At 50.9% G+C, this 19,104-nt stretch overlaps 1 protein-coding gene across 1 annotated transcript in view; it reads right to left on the reverse strand.

Annotated features, from left to right (window-relative positions):
* Positions 1-202: 202 nt before the first annotated feature.
* The window catches only part of LOC127924534 (UPF0606 protein KIAA1549L-like), a 29,303-nt gene continuing 10,401 nt past the window's right edge, over positions 203-19,104 (reverse strand). Inside the window, exons 5-7 of the mRNA XM_052509234.1 lie at positions 4,167-4,558; positions 3,063-3,229; positions 203-471 (exon numbers count right to left, since the gene is read on the reverse strand). Of these exons, the coding sequence (XP_052365194.1) occupies positions 203-471; positions 3,063-3,229; positions 4,167-4,558 (828 nt within the window). The remainder of the gene's footprint in view (positions 472-3,062; positions 3,230-4,166; positions 4,559-19,104) is intronic.

Raw genomic sequence — 19,104 nt, forward strand, 5'->3', positions numbered from 1 at the left:
GTGATGAAACACGTCAGAGAAACGTGGGATTTTCCCACTTTGAGAGAGGTGGGAGAGAGAGAGAAATAGAAAGAAAGAGGCTTTTATCAGTCTTAATATACAAATGTCAAAAAGTTTAGTTTGAGAGTTTGTTTTGTCTCTAGTGTTACAGCATGTTCAGAAAAGAGAGTGCTGCAATTCCACCTCCCAGCCACTAGAGGGATTACACCTGGAACTCAAACATGTCTGTCTGCTTCTTGGCCAGCTTTGCCACCTCCTGGCGGATGGCCTGGACCAGGGCGGATGTGGAGAGACTGCTGAGGGGACTCTGTCTCTGGGCTCCCCCGCATCGGGCAGGCTCTGCTGGGACGCGGCGGTGGTCGGGGTGGGGGGTGGCTCCATGGCCTGGCCATAGTGTAGGGGGAGTCTGGGGGAGCTGCCTTGAGGGTAGCGGGGATGAGGGAAGGCCTCCACGTACCCCGGGAGAGCCACCTGGAAGAGATGGTAGGCCAGGTGTCACCAAAACTACCACACAGGGTTTGATACCCACCTAAATGATAGGAAATACAGCTGATGCTTTGTTTTCATTTTTATTTTTCAAATTCAAAAACATATTATCCTTATTGGATCAGTTTGCTGGGTGAAAATTGTCTCTCTTCCACATGTATTACACATATATTCAAATGGCTGAAAACAAGGGAAAATATACACAAGCACACTTGGATGAAACTCACACGATAAAATAAATTAAGAAGTAAAAATTAAAACGGCGATTAAAATATCTGTGACTTTTAAAAATTGACTTTCGATTCAAACCAAGCATTTGAACTCCACTTATGGGTTAGTTTAGAATGTGGACATGAGATGTGTCTGACTCTACACACAACTAATAATTGAAATACCCAAAAGAAAAAAAGAAAAGAGGTGTTCATTTAGGAAATGTGCTCAACTACCCTGGTATTTTGCTGTGTCCACTCAACGCCAGCCATACATTCAGTTCAGCAAATGGTTTCTATATGACACTGGTTCTGCAAAAAGACACTGCGTGAAGACATCTGGTTGAAACAGGCAGACAAACAGGGATACAAAGAACATTCCATACAGAAGAGGAAAGGCCAGTGAGGAGAGGGGAGATCAAATGGTCAGTAACAGATCTGACAGAGGAGGAAAGGCCAGTGAGGAGAGGGGAGGTCACATGGTCAATAACAGATCTGACAGAGGAGGAAAGACCAGTGAGGAGAGGGGAGGTCACATGATCAATAACAGATCTGACAGAGGAGGAAAGGCCAGTGAGGAGAGGGGAGGTCACATGATCAATAACAGATCTGACAGAGGAGGAAAGGCCAGTGAGGAGAGGGGAGGTCACATGATCAATAACAGATCTGACAGAGGAGGAAAGGCCAGTGAGGAGAGGGGAGGTCACATGGTCAATAACAGATCTGACAGAGGAGGAAAGGCCATGGTCAATAACAGATCTGACAGAGGAGGAAAGGCCAGTGAGGGAGGAGGGGAGGTCACATGGTCAATAACAGATCTGACAGAAGAGGAAAGGCCAGTGAGGAGAGGGGAGGTCACATGGTCAATAACAGATCTGACAGAGGAGGAAAGGCCAGTGAGGAGAGGGGAGGTCACATGGTCAATAACAGATCTGACAGAGGAGGAAAGGCCAGTGAGGAGAGGGGAGGTCACATGGTCAATAACAGATCTGACAGAGGAGGAAAGGCCAGTGAGGAGAGGGGAGGTCACATGGTCAATAACAGATCTGACAGAGGGGGAAATGGAACCCGTTTCATGTTTAACAGACAGAGAGAGACAGAGAGTATTGTACAATAGAAAATTAGGAACCACATTTTGCTTAGTGGTAGATGAGGAATGAGCGTACTGTCAATCGCCGATAAGGCTCTCTGCAGAGGCTGTCATGAAAATGTCTTCATATTCATTGATGAGTCACATTTTGGTGTCTTATAAACATCCAGGAAAACACATTGAGCTCTGTAACTTTCCATTAGTTTACATAACAACTCTAAGACCTGGGGCAGGATTGGGCATTCCCAGTGTGTGACAGAGGTTGTGAAAGACCAGTGAGGAAAACATACCATGGTCAAGTACAGATTTGATCAGAATATTCCACCCCATCCTAACTTTACCATAAATAACAGATCTGTTCCAGGATCAGTGCAATTAGCAATTTATGCAATTTATGTTACTCTTCAATAACACAAACCCCAAAGCAAGTCAGGGGGAGGAAAATAGGTTTATTCAAAGAGGCCAAATCATAGATGTTATGCTGAGAGGTAGATGGTCATTCTCCCCTGTCCTCAGTGATTCTCTCCAGTGGTTCTCTCCCCAGAACAAAGGGACAGCATGTAGTTTTATAACCCAGCCCTAGCCTGTGGTTGACCAAAGAATTCCTTGCAATAAAACTAGCCAATGGCCAAATAACAAGTATCCTATTTCAGAAGACATATTCTCCCATGTCTCGAACCATTGAGCAATAATTCCCTATAACAGAAAAAACACTATTTCCCTTCATCATTATTAACATTGATCTGTCCTTTTGACCTCTCATCCTCTGTCTCTGAGTTGTGTCATTTATCTTTAACAGATTCTTACAGTGGGAGGAAAGACCACCTGACGGTGAGTGTGGAAAGTCAGGGGGTTCTTACAGAGTCAGCCCACAGAGGAGGAAAGTCCTGAGGCTCGGGGGTAGGACATCCAGGATGGGAGGTGGTAAGAGGAGGAGGCGTGGAGGCAAATGGTCAGAGTAACCAGATCTGACAGAGGCTGGGAACACCGCTGTGATGGGGTTTCCTGGGGGGTCAGGAGGTCGTTATACAGGGGAAATACTACAATGACAACTACCATTACTAGAAGAATAATCAAGTTGTTCTGACAGAGGAGGAAAAACAACAAAGTTAACCTAAACCTAAATCCTAACCCTAATTCTAACTCCTGACCCAAACCCAAACTCCTTACCCAAACTCACCCAAACTCAATACCCAAACTCCTTCCCCAAGGAAAACCCTGAAGAGACCCCGCTAGGATAATAAAACATAAATAAAAAATAACAAACAGGTTCTGACCTGAGTAGGTGGACATCGGCTGTTCTGCTTTGAAGGGGAGTGCCTCTGGAGAGGGGGACTGAGGGGAGTGCTGCTCTGGAGAGACCAGGGGACTGAGGGGAGTGCTGCTCTGGAGAGGGGACTGAGGGGAGTGCTGCTCTGGAGAGGGGGGACTGGGGAGTGCTGATCTGGAGAGGGGGACTGAGAGAGGGGAGTGCTGGTCTGAGACGGGGACAGAGGGGAGTGCTGCTCTGGAGAGGGGACTGAGGGGAGTGCAGATCTGGAGAAAGGGGGACTGAGGGGAGTGCTGGTCTAACAGAGAGACATAGGGGCGCTGCTGTCATTATGCTGGGTCTGCATGTCCGTCATAACAGGTCCCAGAGGAAATGAGATTCTGGCCGTGGACCCCAGGTCAGGCGAAGAGCCAGTCAGAGAGAGAGATAATGGCAAAATCACATTCACATAACATATTCTTCACCACAAGAGGACAGTGGTGCTCCATGGTCATAAGACCCACAGTAACACTGGATTCTCATTGCTATTCATGTCATCTTCCTCTGCACTGATTCTGCTTTCAAATGGAGTAAAGGCCAGTGACTGAGATCAGGTCATGGCCACACTGCATTTCCCAGAGGAATATTACCAGTGAATGTTGGGGAGTTCAGTGATTCATTTTTGGGTGACAGTGAGGTGTTGCAGCTTTGATTCAGAGGGGAAAGAATGTGTTATGGGGCTGTGAGGTGTGTGTGAGGAGAGGGGAGTGTCACATGGTGTGTAACAGTGTGTGTGTGTGTGGTGTGTGTGCCAGTGTGTGTGTGGTGTGTCACATGGTCAATAACAGTCTGACAGAGGAGGTCCCTGGAGAGGGGGGCACATGGTCAATAACAGTGCGAGGGGGAATAGAGGGGTGGAGGAGAGGTCATAACCATGTCAGGAAGCTGGTTGAACCTAAAGGCCTGGAAGAAGACAAGTCAACACACACATGAATAATATACTGTGGGTTGATGTTTTCTGATAGGAGAAAGTGTCACATTTTGTTAAGGTTTAGTCAACTAGAACCAGTACAGTAGTACATTTTGACCAAACATAACCATTCCCAGATGTTGTATCCTTCCACCCACTCACAGGTTTGGGGAGGCTGCACTGATACATGTCTTCATATTCATTGATGAGTCACTGCAACCTCCCCAGGAACGGCTCATGGAGAGGGGGGCACTGGTCACCACGTCAGAGTAGGGCAGGGGTGGAGGTCCGGGGCTGTAGTGGCCGTGGTGGTAACCGTGGTGGGGATGATGGGAGTGGTGGTGGCGTCCGGCTGTGGAGGAGTGTCCCCCTGAGGCCAGGCTGAAGGCCTCCTCCAAGAGCAGGTGCATCTGCTGGCGTACCTCGTCGATGGACGGCTGGGAGCTCAACGTGGAGGTCTCTGAGTGACCTTTGACCCCTCTGGGGCAGACATAACCCCCCCGCGGGCCAATCAGACGATCCACGTTGGTCTCCTCAATCAGCTCCGGTTCAGTCTGAAACACAGAGAAAAAGAGGGGAATTGGTTACAAACACACACACACTGTCACACACACACACACACACACAGTGGTTCACACACACACACACACACACACACACACACACACACACACACACACACACACACACACACACACACACACACACACACACATACAAACACACACAGCCCAGGAGGTTGGTGGCACCTTAATTTGTGGTAATGACTGGAGCAGAATCAGTGGAATGGTATCAAACACATGAAACACATGGCTCCATTGAGCGCTCCCTCAGCAACCTCCAGCCATCATTATGTAGCCGTCCTGACCTCAGCAACCTCCAGCCTGATACACTGTTCACACTTCATTTCTAATTAGTACTAGTAGAGCTAATAACAGTTCAGACCAGAGAGTCATTGCCTCCCAGACCTATCAGAGTAGTGTCATTGTCTCCCAGACCTTTCTCAGGCTCTGTCTCCCAGACCTTTCAGAGTATTGTCTCATTGTCTCCCAGACCAGCGTATTGTGATAGAGTGTCATTGTCTCCCAGTCAGTGAGTGTCTCCCAGACCTATCAGAGTTCATTGTCTCCCAGTCCAGAGTATAGTGTCATTGTCTCGTCCTCAGACCTTTCAGGCTGGGATGGCGTCATTGTCTGGGGACCTATGGGATAGAGTGTACAGGGGAAATACTCCCAGACCTATCATTACTAGAAGAATGTCATTGTTCTCCCAGACCTATCAGTGTCAGTTCCCTAAACCTAAACATTGCCTCCCAGACCAAATCAGAGTAACTGTATCCCAAACCCAGACCCAAAGTCATTGTCTCCCAGACCTATCAACCTAGAGTGTCATTGTCTCCCAGACCTTCAGAGTAGGTCAGAGTATTGTGTCATTGTCTCCCAGACCTTTCAGAGTAGAGTGTCATTGTCTCCCAGACCTTTCAGAGTAGAGTGTCATTGTCTCCCAGACCTTTCAGAGTATTGTGTCATTGTCTCCCAGACCTTTCAGAGTAGAGTGTCATTGTCTCCCAGAGGGGGACTGAGTAGGGAGTCATTGTCTCCCAGGGGGACTCAGGTAGTGCATTGCTCTCCCAGACGGGGACAGAGGGGAGTGTCATTGTCTCTGGAGACTGGGACTGAGTGTCAGTGCTGCCTGGGAGACGGGGACAGAGTAGAGTGCTGCTCTGGAGAGGGGGACTGAGGGGAGTGTCTCTGTATCCCAGAGAGTAGGGCCTTGTCATTATGCTGGGTCTGCATGTGTCATTGGTCCCAGACTCTCAGATAGAGTGTCATTGTCCCCAGGTCAGACCTAGTCAGAGAGAGTGTCATTGCTCCCAGACCTATCAGAGTAGAGTGTCACCATGTCAACACAGACCTTCACCACAAGAGGTCAGTTGCCTCCACATAAGACCCCACAGAGTAGATTCTCATTGTCTATTCATGTCATCTTCCTCTGCACTGATTCTGTGTCAATGTCTCCCAGACCTGAGATCAGTCTGGCCAGACTGTCATTTCTCCCAGAATATTACCATGTGAATGTTGGGGAGTTCAGTGATTCATTGTCTGGGTGAGAGTGAGGTGTTGCAGCTTTGATTCATTGGGAAAGAGTGTGTGTGTGTGTGTCCCAGTGTGTGTGTGTGTGTGTGTGTGTCTGTGTGTGTGTGTGTGTGTGTGTGTGTGTGTGTCCTTGTCAGAGGTCCCTGGAGGGGGTGTGCCTCCCAGGGGAATAGGGGGTGGAGGAGAGGTCATTGTCTGTCAGACCTCTTCAGAGTAAAGGCCTGTCATTGTCACACACAGACCTATACAGTGGTAGATGTCATTGATCCCACCTATCAGAGTGTTTCTCCCAGACCTATCAGAGTAGTGTCATTGTATCCCAGACCTTTCAGAGTAGAGTGTCATTGTCTCCCAGACCTTTCTAGAACCAGTACAGTGTCATTTTGTCTCCAAACATAACCATTCCCAGATGTAGATCCTTCCACCCACCACAGGTTTGGTCATTGCTCCCAGACCTACATGTCTGAGTGTCATTGCCTCCCAGAGCCCTCCTCCCAGGCCAGTGCTCATGGTCTCCCAGACCTGGTCACCACGTAGAGTAGGGCATTGTCTGGAGGTCCGGGGCTGTAGTGGCCGTGGTGGTAACCGTGGTGGGGATGATGGGAGTGGTCATTGTCTCCAGACCTGTGGAGGAGTGTCATTGAGGCCAGACCTATCAGAGCAGAGTGTCATTGTCTCCGATGGACGGCTGGGAGCTCAACGTAGAGGTCTCATTGTGACCTTTTGACCTCAGAGCAGTCATAACCCTCCAGACCTTTCAGAGTAGAGTGTCATTGCCTCCCAGACCTAACAGAGAAAAAGAGTGTCATTGTCTCCCCAGACCTTTCAGAGTAGAGAGTGTCATTGTCTCCCAGACCTATCAGAGTGTCATTGTCTCCCAGACCTATCAGAGTGTCATTGTCTCCCAGACCTATCAGAGTAGTGTCATTGTCTCCCAGACCTTTCAGAGTAGAGTGTCATTGTCTCCCAGACCAATCAGATAGAGTGTCATTGTCTCCCAGACCTATCAGAGTAGGAGTCATTGTCTCACAGAGAGAATCAGAGGAATTGTGTCATTGCCTCAAACACACACACACACACCATCAGACATTGTGTCACCTCACACAGACCTTTCCACTGTACACTGTCATTGTCTCCAGACCTACACACAGAGTGTCATTGTCTCCCAGACCTATCAGAGTAGATGTCATTGCCTCCCAGACATACAGGGTAGTGTCATTGTCACACAGACCCAGTCATTGTCTAATGACCTTTCAGAGTAGAGTGTCATTGTCTCCCAGACCTATCAGAGTATTGTGTCATTGTCTCCCAGACCTATCAGAGTAGAGAGTCATTGTCTCCCAGACCTATCAGAGTACACTGTGTCATTGTCTCCCAGACCTAGTACAGAGTAGAGTGTCATTGTCTCCCAGACCTTTCAGAGTAGAGTGTCATTGCCTCCCAGACCTATCAGAGTAGAGTGTCATTGTCTCCCAGACCTTTCAGAGTAGAGTGTCATTGTCTCCCAGACCTTTCAGAGTAGAGTGTCATTGTCTCCCAGACCTTTCAGAGTAGTGTCATTGTCTCCCAGACCTTTCAGAGTAGAGTGTCATTGTCTCCCAGACCTATCAGAGTAGAGAGTCATTGTCTCCCAGACCTATCAGAGTAGTGTCATTGTCTCCCAGACCTATCAGAGTAGAGTGTCATTGTCTCCCAGACCTTTCAGAGTAGAGTGTCATTGTCTCCCAGACCTTTCAGAGTAGAGTGTCATTGTCTCCCAGACCTTTCAGAGTATTGTGTCATTGTCTCCCAGACCTTTCAGAGTAGAGTGTCATTGTCTCCCAGACCTTTCAGAGTAGAGTGTCATTGTCTCCCAGACCTTTCAGAGTATTGTGTCATTGTCTCCCAGACCTTTCAGAGTAGAGTGTCATTGTCTCCCAGACCTTCAGAGTAGAGTGTCATTGTCTCCCAGACCTATCAGAGTATTGTGTCATTGTCTCCCAGACCTATCAGAGTAGAGTGTCATTGTCTCCCAGACCTTTCAGAGTAGTGTCATTGTCTCCCAGACCTTCAGAGTAGTGTCATTGTCTCCCAGACCTTTCAGAGTAGAGTGTCATTGTCTCCCAGACCTTTCAGAGTAGAGTGTCATTGTCTCTCCCAGACCTTTCAGAGTAGAGTGTCATTGTCTCCCAGACCTTTCAGAGTAGAGTGTCATTGTCTCCCAGACCTTTCAGAGTAGAGTGTCATTGTCTCCCAGACCTTTCAGAGTAGAGTGTCATTGTCTCCCAGACCTATCAGAGTAGAGTGTCATTGTCTCCCAGACCTTTCAGAGTAGAGTGTCATTGTCTCCCAGACCTATCAGAGTAGAGTGTCATTGTCTCCCAGACCTATCAGAGTAGAGTGTCATTGTCTCCCAGACCTATCAGAGTAGAGTGTCATTGCCTCCCAGACCTAACAGAGTAGAGTGTCATTGTCTCCCAGACCTATCAGAGTAGAGTGTCATTGTCTCCCAGACCTTTCAGAGTAGAGTGTCATTGTCTCCCAGACCTATCAGAGTAGAGTGTCATTGTCTCCCAGACCTATCAGAGTAGAGTGTCATTGTCTCCCAGACCTATCAGAGTAGAGTGTCATTGTCTCCCAGACCTATCAGAGTAGAGTGTCATTGTCTCCCAGACCTATCAGAGTAGTGTCATTGTCTCCCAGACCTTTCAGAGTAGAGTGTCATTGCCTCCCAGACCTAACAGAGTAGAGTGTCATTGTCTCCCAGACCTATCAGAGTAGAGTGTCATTGTCTCCCAGACCTTTCAGAGTAGAGTGTCATTGTCTCCCAGACCTATCAGAGTGTCATTGCCTCCCAGACCTATCAGAGTAGAGTGTCATTGTCTCCCAGACCTATCAGAGTAGAGAGTCATTGTCTCCCAGACCTATCAGAGTAGTGTCATTGTCTCCCAGACCTTTCAGAGTATTGTGTCATTGTCTCCCAGACCTTTCAGAGTAGAGTGTCATTGTCTCCCAGACCTTTCAGAGTAGAGTGTCATTGTCTCCCAGACCTATCAGAGTAGAGTGTCATTGTCTCCCAGACCTATCAGAGTAGAGTGTCATTGTCTCCCAGACCTTTCAGAGTAGAGTGTCATTGTCTCCCAGACCTATCAGAGTAGTTAGTGCCATTGTCTCCCAGACCTTTCAAATTAGAGTGTCATTGTCTCCCAGACCTATCAGAGTATTGTGTCATTGTCTCCCAGACCTTTCAGAGTAGAGTGTCATTGTCTCCCAGACCTTTCAGAGTAGAGTGTCATTGTCTCCCAGACCTTTCAGAGTAGAGTGTCATTGTCTCCCAGACCTTTCAGAGTAGAGTGTCATTGTCTCCCAGACCTTTCAGAGTAGAGTGTCATTGTCTCCCAGACCTATCAGAGTAGAGTGTCATTGTCTCCCAGACCTATCAGAGTAGAGTGTCATTGTCTCCCAGACCTATCAGATTAGAGTGTCATTGTCTCCCAGACCTATCAGAGTAGAGTCATTGTCATTGTCTCTCCCAGACCTATCAGAGTAGAGTGTCATTGTCTCCCAGACCTATCAGAGTAGAGTGTCATTGTCTCCCAGACCTATCAGAGTAGAGTGTCATTGTCTCCCAGACCTATCAGAGTAGAGTGTCATTGTCTCCCAGACCTATCAGAGTAGAGTGTCATTGTCTCCCAGACCTATCAGAGTAGAGTGTCATTGTCTCCCAGACCTATCAGAGTAGTGTCATTGTCTCCCAGACCTTTCAGAGTAGAGTGTCATTGTCTCCCAGACCTATCAGAGTGTCATTGTCTCCCAGACCTATCAGAGTAGAGAGTCATTGTCTCCCAGACCTTTCAGAGTATTGTGTCATTGTCTCCCAGACCTTTCAGAGTATTGTGTCATTGTCTCCCAGACCTTTCAGAGTAGAGTGTCATTGTCTCCCAGACCTATCAGAGTAGAGAGTCATTGCCTCCCAGACCTATCAGAGTATTGTGTCATTGTCTCCCAGACCTTTCAGAGTAGAGTGTCATTGTCTCCCAGACCTTTCAGAGTAGAGTGTCATTGCCTCCCAGACCTAACAGAGTAGAGTGTCATTGTCTCCCAGACCTTTCAGAGTAGTGTCATTGTCTCCCAGACCTATCAGAGTAGAGTGTCATTGCCTCCCAGACCTATCAGAGTAGTGTCATTGTCTCCCAGACCTTTCAGAGTAGAGTGTCATTGTCTCCCAGACCTATCAGAGTAGAGTGTCATTGCCTCCCAGACCTTTCAGAGTAGAGTGTCATTGTCTCCCAGACCTATCAGAGTAGAGTGCCATTGTCTCCCAGACCTATCAGAGTAGAGTGTCATTGTCTCCCAGACCTATCAGAGTAGAGTGTCATTGTCTCCCAGACCTATCAGAGTAGAGTGTCATTGTCTCCCAGACCTATCAGAGTAGTGTCATTGTCTCCCAGACCTTTCAGAGTAGAGTGTCATTGTCTCCCATACCTATCAGAGTAGAGTGTCATTGTCTCCCAGACCTATCAGAGTAGTGTCATTGTCTCCCAGACCTTTCAGAGTAGAGTGTCATTGTCTCCCAGACCTATCAGAGTAGAGCGTAATTTTAGTGCTCTCTGAGGCTCAATTAAAAACTCTTCATTTACTTTATTAGCACCCTGCAAACTGGTGATGCTGCCCCGGTTTAGGGAGACATGTCCTTTACACAGAAACACACCACAACCCCAAAGACACTCGTGCCAAGTACTTTCTCTTTACAGCACTGAAGGACTATCCCACAATGCATTTGCAAGCCCCCCATTTCATGATTTACGAGCACAGTGCTACAACGGCAAATGAACAGTCCCCTGATAGCTTGGTGGAATGCCACTGACTCAACCAGAGATGGTCAGATGAGAAAGTGACTTTAACGATTCAGGAAGCTGTACTAGTGACTCATCCTGGCTGTGCGTTGTTGTTGACAAGATGCTGACTAAATTAGCCAGAGCTGCTTGATGGTACACTGTAGTCCTGTAATATCTCACATGAATAGGTGTTCAGTATTCCTCCAGTGGAACTGCTCTCTCTCTGGTTGGTCTCTGCAGGGTAGAGTGCTACCAGGACAGTTTTGTACGGAGTGTGAGTTGCGTTTCTGTTTATCTCTCCATCTCCTCCTTCCCTCTCCTTGTCCCGCCCCCGTAGATTCATTGTGGCGATAAACAATCCGGCAAATCACTGTAGAAGTAATTAAGCACTGCGGTAAACTACTGGAGGTCTGTGTGTTAGCCTACTGTTATCTCTCTCTCAATTCAATTCAATTCAATTCAAGGGCTTTATTGGCATGGGAAGCATGTGTTAACATTGCCAAAGCAAGTGAGGTAGTCAACATACAAAGTGAATATATAAATATATATATATATATATATATATATATATATATATATATATATATATATATATATATCTCTCTCTATCTCTCTCTCTCTCTCTCTCTCTCTCTCTCTCTCTCTCTCTCTCTCTCTCTCTCTCTCTCTCTCTCTCTCTCTCTCTCTCTCTCTCTCTCTCTCTCTCTCTCTCTCTCTCTCTCTCTCTCTCTCTCACTCCCGTTCTGTGCTCGCTCTGCTCTCTCTATATCCACCTCTCCCCTCCTTGCTTTCTCCCTCCAGCCTCTCTCTTCCTCCATCCCACTCTCTCTCAGGGTGATAAATGAGTTGGATCTGAGGGTGCCCTACTTCCTGTGCGAATGGAAGGCAGCAGCCACAGGAGACCTGGCGCAGCCGCCTCATAAATCAGTTCCCGAGCAACACGGACAGGCGGAGACGTGGATCCGCAGTGATATGGCCCGCAGAGCAAGCGTTCCCACTGTTCCGCAGTGATATGGCCTGCAGAGCAAGCGTTCCCACTGTTCCACAGTGATATGGCCCGCAGAGCAAGCGTTCCCACTGATCCACAGTGATATGGCCCGCAGAGCAAGCGTTCCCACTGATCCACAGTGATATGGCCCGCAGAGCAAGCGTTCCCACTGATCCACAGTGATATGGCCCGCAGAGCAAGCGTTCCCACTGTTCCACAGTGATATGGCCCGCAGAGCAAGCGTTCCCACTGTTCCGCAGTGATATGGCCCGCAGAGCAAGTGTTCCCACTGTTCCACAGTGATATGGCCCGCAGAGCAAGCGTTCCCACTGTTCCGCAGTGATATGGCCCGTAGAGCAAGCGTTCCCACTGATCCACAGTGATATGGCCCGCAGAGCAAGCGTTCCCAATGTTCCGCAGTGATATGGCCCGCAGAGCAAGCGTTCCCACTGATCCACAGTGATATGGCCCGCAGAGCAAGCGTTCCCACTGTTCCGCAGTGATATGGCCCGCAGAGCAAGCGTTCCCACTGTTCCGCAGTGATATGGCCCGCAGAGCAAGCGTTCCCACTGATCCACAGTGATATGGCCCGCAGAGCAAGCGTTCCCACTGTTCCGCAGTGATATGGCCCGCAGAGCAAGCGTTCCCACTGTTCCGCAGTGATATGGCCCGCAGAGCAAGCGTTCCCACTGTTCCACAGTGATATGGCCCGCAGAGCAGCGTTCCCACTGTTCCGCAGTGATATGGCCCGCAGAGCAAGCGCTCCCACTGATCCACAGTGATATGGCCCGCAGAGCAAGTGTTCCCACTGTTCCGCAGTGATATGGCCCGCAGAAAAGCGTTCCCACTGTTCCGCAGTGATATGGCCCGCAGAGCAAGCGCTCCCACTGATCCGCAGTGATATGGCCCGCAGAGCAAGCGTTCCCACTGTTCCGCAGTGATATGGCCCGCAGAGCAAGCGTTCCCACTGATCCACAGTGATATGGCCCGTAGAGCAAGCATTCCCACTGATCCACAGTGATATGGCCCGCAGAGCAAGCGTTCCCACTGATCCACAGTGATATGGCCCGCAGAGCAAGCGTACCCACTGTTCCGCAGTGATATGGCCCGCAGAGCAAGCGTTCCCACTGTAATCAATAGAGCCAGTCCTTCTGCAAGGAGCTGACCGAACACTCTAGCACCAGATTTTTTGCAGGTTGACACGGTTGTTACGGTTACTGCAGGGAGGCTATGTTTCACTCCCACGGGAGGTAGAGAAGGGGCAGAACAGTGGAGGCAGGAGGTGGAGTATGACAGGGAGCAGAACAGTGGAGGGAGGACATAGAGGAAGACAGGGAGCAGAACAATGGAGGGAGGACATAGAGGAAGACAGGGAGCAGAACAGTGGAGGGAGGACATAGAGGAAGACAGGGAGCAGAACAGTGGAGGGAGGACATAGAGGAAGACAGGGAGCAGACAGGGAGGACATAGAGAAACAGGGAGAACAATGGAGGGAGGACATAGAGGAAGACAGGGAGCAGAACAGTGGAGGGAGGACATAGAGGAAGACAGGGAGCAGAACAGTGGAGGGAGGACATAGAGGAAGACAGGGAGCAGAACAGTGGAGGGAGGACATAGAGGAAGACAGGGAGCAGAACAATGGAGGGAGGACATAGAGGAAGACAGGGAGCAGAACAGTGGAGGGAGGACATAGAGGAAGACAGGGAGCAGAACAGTGGAGGGAGGAGGTGGAGGAAGACAGGGAGCAGAACAATGGAGGGAGGACATAGAGGAAGACAGGGAGCAGAACAGTGGAGGGAGGACATAGAGGAAGACAGGGAGCAGAACAGTGGAGGGAGGACATAGAGGAAGACAGGGAGCAGAACAGTGGAGGGAGGACATAGAGGAAGACAGGGAGCAGAACAGTGGAGGGAGGACATAGAGGAAGACAGGGAGCAGAACAGTGGAGGGAGGAGGTGGAGGAAGACAGGGAGCAGAACAGTGGAGGGAGGAGGTGGAGGAAGACAGGGAGCAGAACAGTGGAGGGAGGAGGTGGAGGAAGACAGGGAGCAGAACAGTGGAGGGAGGAGGTGGAGGAAGACAGGGAGCAGAACAGTGGAGGGAGGGGAGCAAGACAGGGTGGAGAACAGTGGAGGGAGGACATAGAGGAAGACAGGGAGCAGAACAGTGGAGGGAGGACATGGAGGAAGACAGGGAGCAGAACAGTGGAGGGAGGAGGTGGAGGAAGACAGGGAGCAGAACAGTGGAGGGAGGACATAGAGGAAGACAGGGAGCAGAACAGTGGAGGGAGGACATAGAGGAAGACAGGGAGCAGAACAGTGGAGGGAGGAGGTGGAGGAAGACAGGGAGCAGAACAGTGGAGGGAGGACATAGAGGAAGACAGGGAGCAGAACAGTGGAGGGAGGACATAGAGGAAGACAGGGAGCAGAACAGTGGAGGGAGGACATAGAGGAAGACAGGGAGCAGAACAGTGGAGGGAGGACATAGAGGAAGACAGGGAGCAGAACAGTGGAGGGAGGACATAGAGGAAGACAGGGAGCAGAACAGTGGAGGGAGGAGGTGGAGGAAGACAGGGAGCAGAACAGTGGAGGGAGGAGGTGGAGGAAGACAGGGAGCAGAACAGTGGAGGGAGGAGGTGGAGGAAGACAGGGAGCAGAACAGTGGAGGGAGGAGGTGGAGGGAGGACATAGGGAGCAGAACAGTGGAGGGAGGAGGTGGAGGAAGACAGGGAGCAGAACAGTGGAGGGAGGACATAGAGGAAGACAGGGAGCAGAACAGTGGAGGGGGAGGAGGTGGAGGAAGACAGGGAGCAGAACAATGGAGGGAGGAGGTGGAGGAAGACAGGGAGCAGAACAGTGGAGGGAGGACAGGAGGAAGACAGGGAGCAGAACAGTGGAGGGAGGACATAGAGGAAGACAGGGAGCAGAACAGTGGAGGGAGGACATAGAGGAAGACAGGGAGCAGAACAGTGGAGGGAGGAGGTGGAGGAAGACAGGGAGCAGAACAGTGGAGGGAGGAGGTGGAGGAAGACAGGGAGCAGAACAGTGGAGGGAGGACATAGAGGAAGACAGGGAGCAGAACAGTGGAGGGAGGAGGTGGAGGAAGACAGGGAGCAGAACATGGAGGGAGGACTAGAGGAAGACAGGGAGCAGAACAGTGGAGGGAGGACATAGAGGAAGACAGGGAGCAGAACAATGGAGGGAGGAGGTGGAGGAAGACAGGGAGCAGAACAGTGGAGGGAGGACATAGAGGAAGACAGGGAGCAGAACAGTGGAGGGAGGAGGTGGAGGAAGACAGGGAGCAGAACAGTGGAGGGAGGAGGTGGAGGAAGACAGGGAGCAGAACAGTGGAGGGAGGAGGGAGGAAGACAGGGAGCAGAACAATGGAGGGAGGACATAGAGGAAGACAGGGAGCAGAACAGTGGAGGGAGGAGGTAGAGGAAGACAGGGAGCAGAACAGTGGAGGGAGGACATAGAGGAAGACAGGGAGCAGAACAGTGGAGGGAGGAGGTGGAGGAAGACAGGGAGCAGAACAGTGGAGGGAGGAGGTGGAGGAAGACAGGGAGCAGAACAGTGGAGGGAGGAGGTGGAGGAAGACAGGGAGCAGAACAGTGGAGGGAGGACATAGAGGAAGACAGGGAGCAGAACAGTGGAGGGAGGAGGTGGAGGAAGACAGGGAGCAGAACAGTGGAGGGAGGAGGTGGAGGAAGACAGGGAGCAGAACAGTGGAGGGAGGACATAGAGGAAGACAGGGAGCAGAACAGTGGAGGGAGGACATAGAGGAAGACAGGGAGCAGAACAGTGGAGGGAGGACATAGAGGAAGACAGGGAGCAGAACAGTGGAGGGAGGACAGGAGGAAGACAGGGAGCAGAACAGTGGAGGGAGGAGGTGGAGGAAGACAGGGAGCAGAACAGTGGAGGGAGGACATAGAGGAAGACAGGGGAGCAGAACAGTGGAGGGAGGACATGGAGGAAGACAGGGAGCAGAACAGTGGAGGGAGGACATAGAGGAAGACAGGGAGCAGAACAGTGGAGGGAGGACATAGAGGAAGACAGGGAGCAGAACAGTGGAGGGAGGAGGACATGGAGGAAGACAGGGAGCAGAACAGTGGAGGGGGAGGACATAGAGGAAGACAGGGAGCAGAACAGTGGAGGGAGGAGGAACAGTGGAGGGAGGACAGGTAGAGGAAGACAGGGAGCAGAACAGTGGAGGGAGGACATAGAGGAAGACAGGGAGCAGAACAGTGGAGGGAGGAGGTGGAGGAAGACAGGGAGCAGAACAGTGGAGGGAGGACATGGAGGAAGACAGGGAGCAGAACAGTGGAGGGAGGACATAGAGGAAGACAGGGAGCAGAACAGTGGAGGGAGGACATAGAGGAAGACAGGGAGCAGAACAATGGAGGGAGGACATAGAGGAAGACAGGGAGCAGAACAATGGAGGGAGGACATAGAGGAAGACAGGGAGCAGAACAGTGGAGGGAGGACATAGAGGAAGACAGGGAGCAGAACAGTGGAGGGAGGACATAGAGGAAGACAGGGAGCAGAACAGTGGAGGGAGGACATAGAGGAAGACAGGGAGCAGAACAGTGGAGGGAGGACATAGAGGAAGACAGGGAGCAGAACAGTGGAGGGAGGACATAGAGGAAGACAGGGAGCAGAACAGTGGAGGGAGGACATAGAGGAAGACAGGGAGCAGAACAGTGGAGGGAGGACATAGAGGAAGACAGGGAGCAGAACAGTGGAGGGAGGACATAGAGGAAGACAGGGAGCAGAACAGTGGAGGGAGGAGGTGGAGGAAGACAGGGAGCAGAACAATGGAGGGAGGACATAGAGGAAGACAGGGAGCAGAACAGTGGAGGGAGGACATAGAGGAAGACAGGGAGCAGAACAGTGGAGGGAGGACATGGAGGAAGACAGGGAGCAGAACAGTGGAGGAAGAGGGGCAGAACAGTGGAGGGAGGAGGTGGAGGAAGACAGGGAGCAGAACAGTGGAGGGAGGAGGTGGAGGAAGACAGGGAGCAGAACAGTGGAGGGAGGACATAGAGGAAGACAGGGAGCAGAACAGTGGAGGGAGGACTAGAGGAAGACAGGGAGCAGAACAGTGGAGGGAGGACATAGAGGAAGACAGGAGCAGAACAGTGGAGGGAGGTGGAGGAAGACAGGAGCAGAACAGTGGAGGGAGGACATAGAGGAAGACAGGGAGCAGAACAGTGGAGGGAGGAGGTGGAGGAAGACAGGGAGCAGAACAGTGGAGGGAGGAGGTGGAGGAAGACAGGGAGCAGAACAGTGGAGGGAGGAGGTGGAGGAAGACAGGGAGCAGAACAGTGGAGGGAGGACATAGAGGAAGACAGGGAGCAGAACAGTGGAGGGAGGACATAGAGGAAGACAGGGAGCAGAACAGTGGAGGGAGGAGGTGGAGGAAGACAGGGAGCAGAACAGTGGAGGGAGGAGGTGGAGGAAGACAGGGAGCAGAACAGTGGAGGGAGGACATAGAGGAAGACAGGGAGCAGAACAGTGGAGGGAGGAGGTGGAGGAAGACAGGGAGCAGAACAGTGGAGGGAGGACATAGAGGAAGACAGGGAGCAGAACAGTGGAGGGAGGAGGTAGAGGAAGACAGGGAGCAGAACAGTGGAGGGAGGACATAGAGGAAGACAGGGAGCAGAACAGTGGAGGGAGGAGGTGGAGGAAGACAGGGAGCAGAACAGTGGAGGGAGGAGGTGGAGGAAGACAGGGAGCAGAACAGTGGAGGGAGGACATAGAGGAAGACAGGGAGCAGAACAGTGGAGGGAGGAGGTGGAGGAAGACAGGGAGCAGAACAGTGGAGGGAGGACATAGAGGAAGACAGGGAGCAGAACAGTGGAGGGAGGAGGTGGAGGAAGACAGGGAGCAGAACAGTGGAGGGAGGACATAGAGGAAGACAGGGAGCAGAACAATGGAGGGAGGAGGTGGAGGAAGACAGGGAGCAGAACAGTGGAGGGAGGACATAGAGGAAGACAGGGAGCAGAACAGTGGAGGGAGGACATAGAGGAAGACAGGGAGCAGAACAATGGAGGGAGGACATAGAGGAAGACAGGGAGCAGAACAGTGGAGGGAGGAGGTGGAGGAAGACAGGGAGCAGAACAATGGAGGGAGGACATAGAGGAAGACAGGGAGCAGAACAGTGGAGGGAGGAGGTGGAGGAAGACAGGGAGCAGAACAGTGGAGGGAGGACATAGAGGAAGACAGGGAGCAGAACAGTGGAGGGAGGACATAGAGGAAGACAGGGAGCAGAACAGTGGAGGGAGGAGGTGGAGGAAGACAGGGAGCAGAACAGTGGAGGGAGGACATAGAGGAAGACAGGGAGCAGAACAGTGGAGGGAGGACATAGAGGAAGACAGGGAGCAGAACAGTGGAGGGAGGACATAGAGGAAGACAGGGAGCAGAACAGTGGAGGGAGGAGGTGGAGGAAGACAGGGAGCAGAACAATGGAGGGAGGACATAGAGGAAGACAGGGAGCAGAACAGTGGAGGGGAGGTGGAGGAAGACAGGGAGCAGAACAGTGGAGGGAGGAGGTGGAGGAAGACAGGGAGCAGAACAGTGGAGGGAGGGAGGTGGAAGACAGGGAGCAGAACAGTGGAGGGAGGAGGTGGAGGAAGACAGGGAGCAGAACAGTGGAGGGAGGACTAGAGGAAGAGAAGTATGAAGACAGGTTGCTTGGGAGGAAATGATGCTTCTCTATGTAGAGGATATTGACAATAGACTCAAAGAGTCCAACTGTCTGTGGTAAATGTGATACATATTCTATTAGCTGTAATATGTGGTTATTGTTAAAACCAATGTCTGAGATGATTAGATAAAGTAAATGAGAGAAAGACACTATGCTGTTCTGTTTGTAAAGTAGGAGCTTACTGTAAAACTACCTCGTTCTCTTTGTGGTGTTTGTTAAGTAGTGATCTGAAACATGACTGCAGGGAGCTGCTCTTTAGCAGCAACAGTATCACACCACAGTATCACAGGAGAGGAGAGGAGAGGGAGAGGAGAGGAGAGGAGAGGAGAGGAGAGGAGGAGAGGAGAGGAGAGGAGAGGAGAGGAGAGGAGAGGAGAGGAGAGGAGAGGAACATGTCTGAAAGGTAAACCACAACTATAAAGAACACCTTATGAATCTACCACTATCAACCATTAAGCAACTCCACCACTGCAGTCTGATGTGCTTAACTTCAA

Source organism: Oncorhynchus keta, unplaced genomic scaffold, assembly GCF_023373465.1.
Source record: "Oncorhynchus keta strain PuntledgeMale-10-30-2019 unplaced genomic scaffold, Oket_V2 Un_contig_4240_pilon_pilon, whole genome shotgun sequence".
Classification (NCBI taxonomy): Eukaryota; Metazoa; Chordata; class Actinopteri; order Salmoniformes; family Salmonidae; genus Oncorhynchus; species Oncorhynchus keta.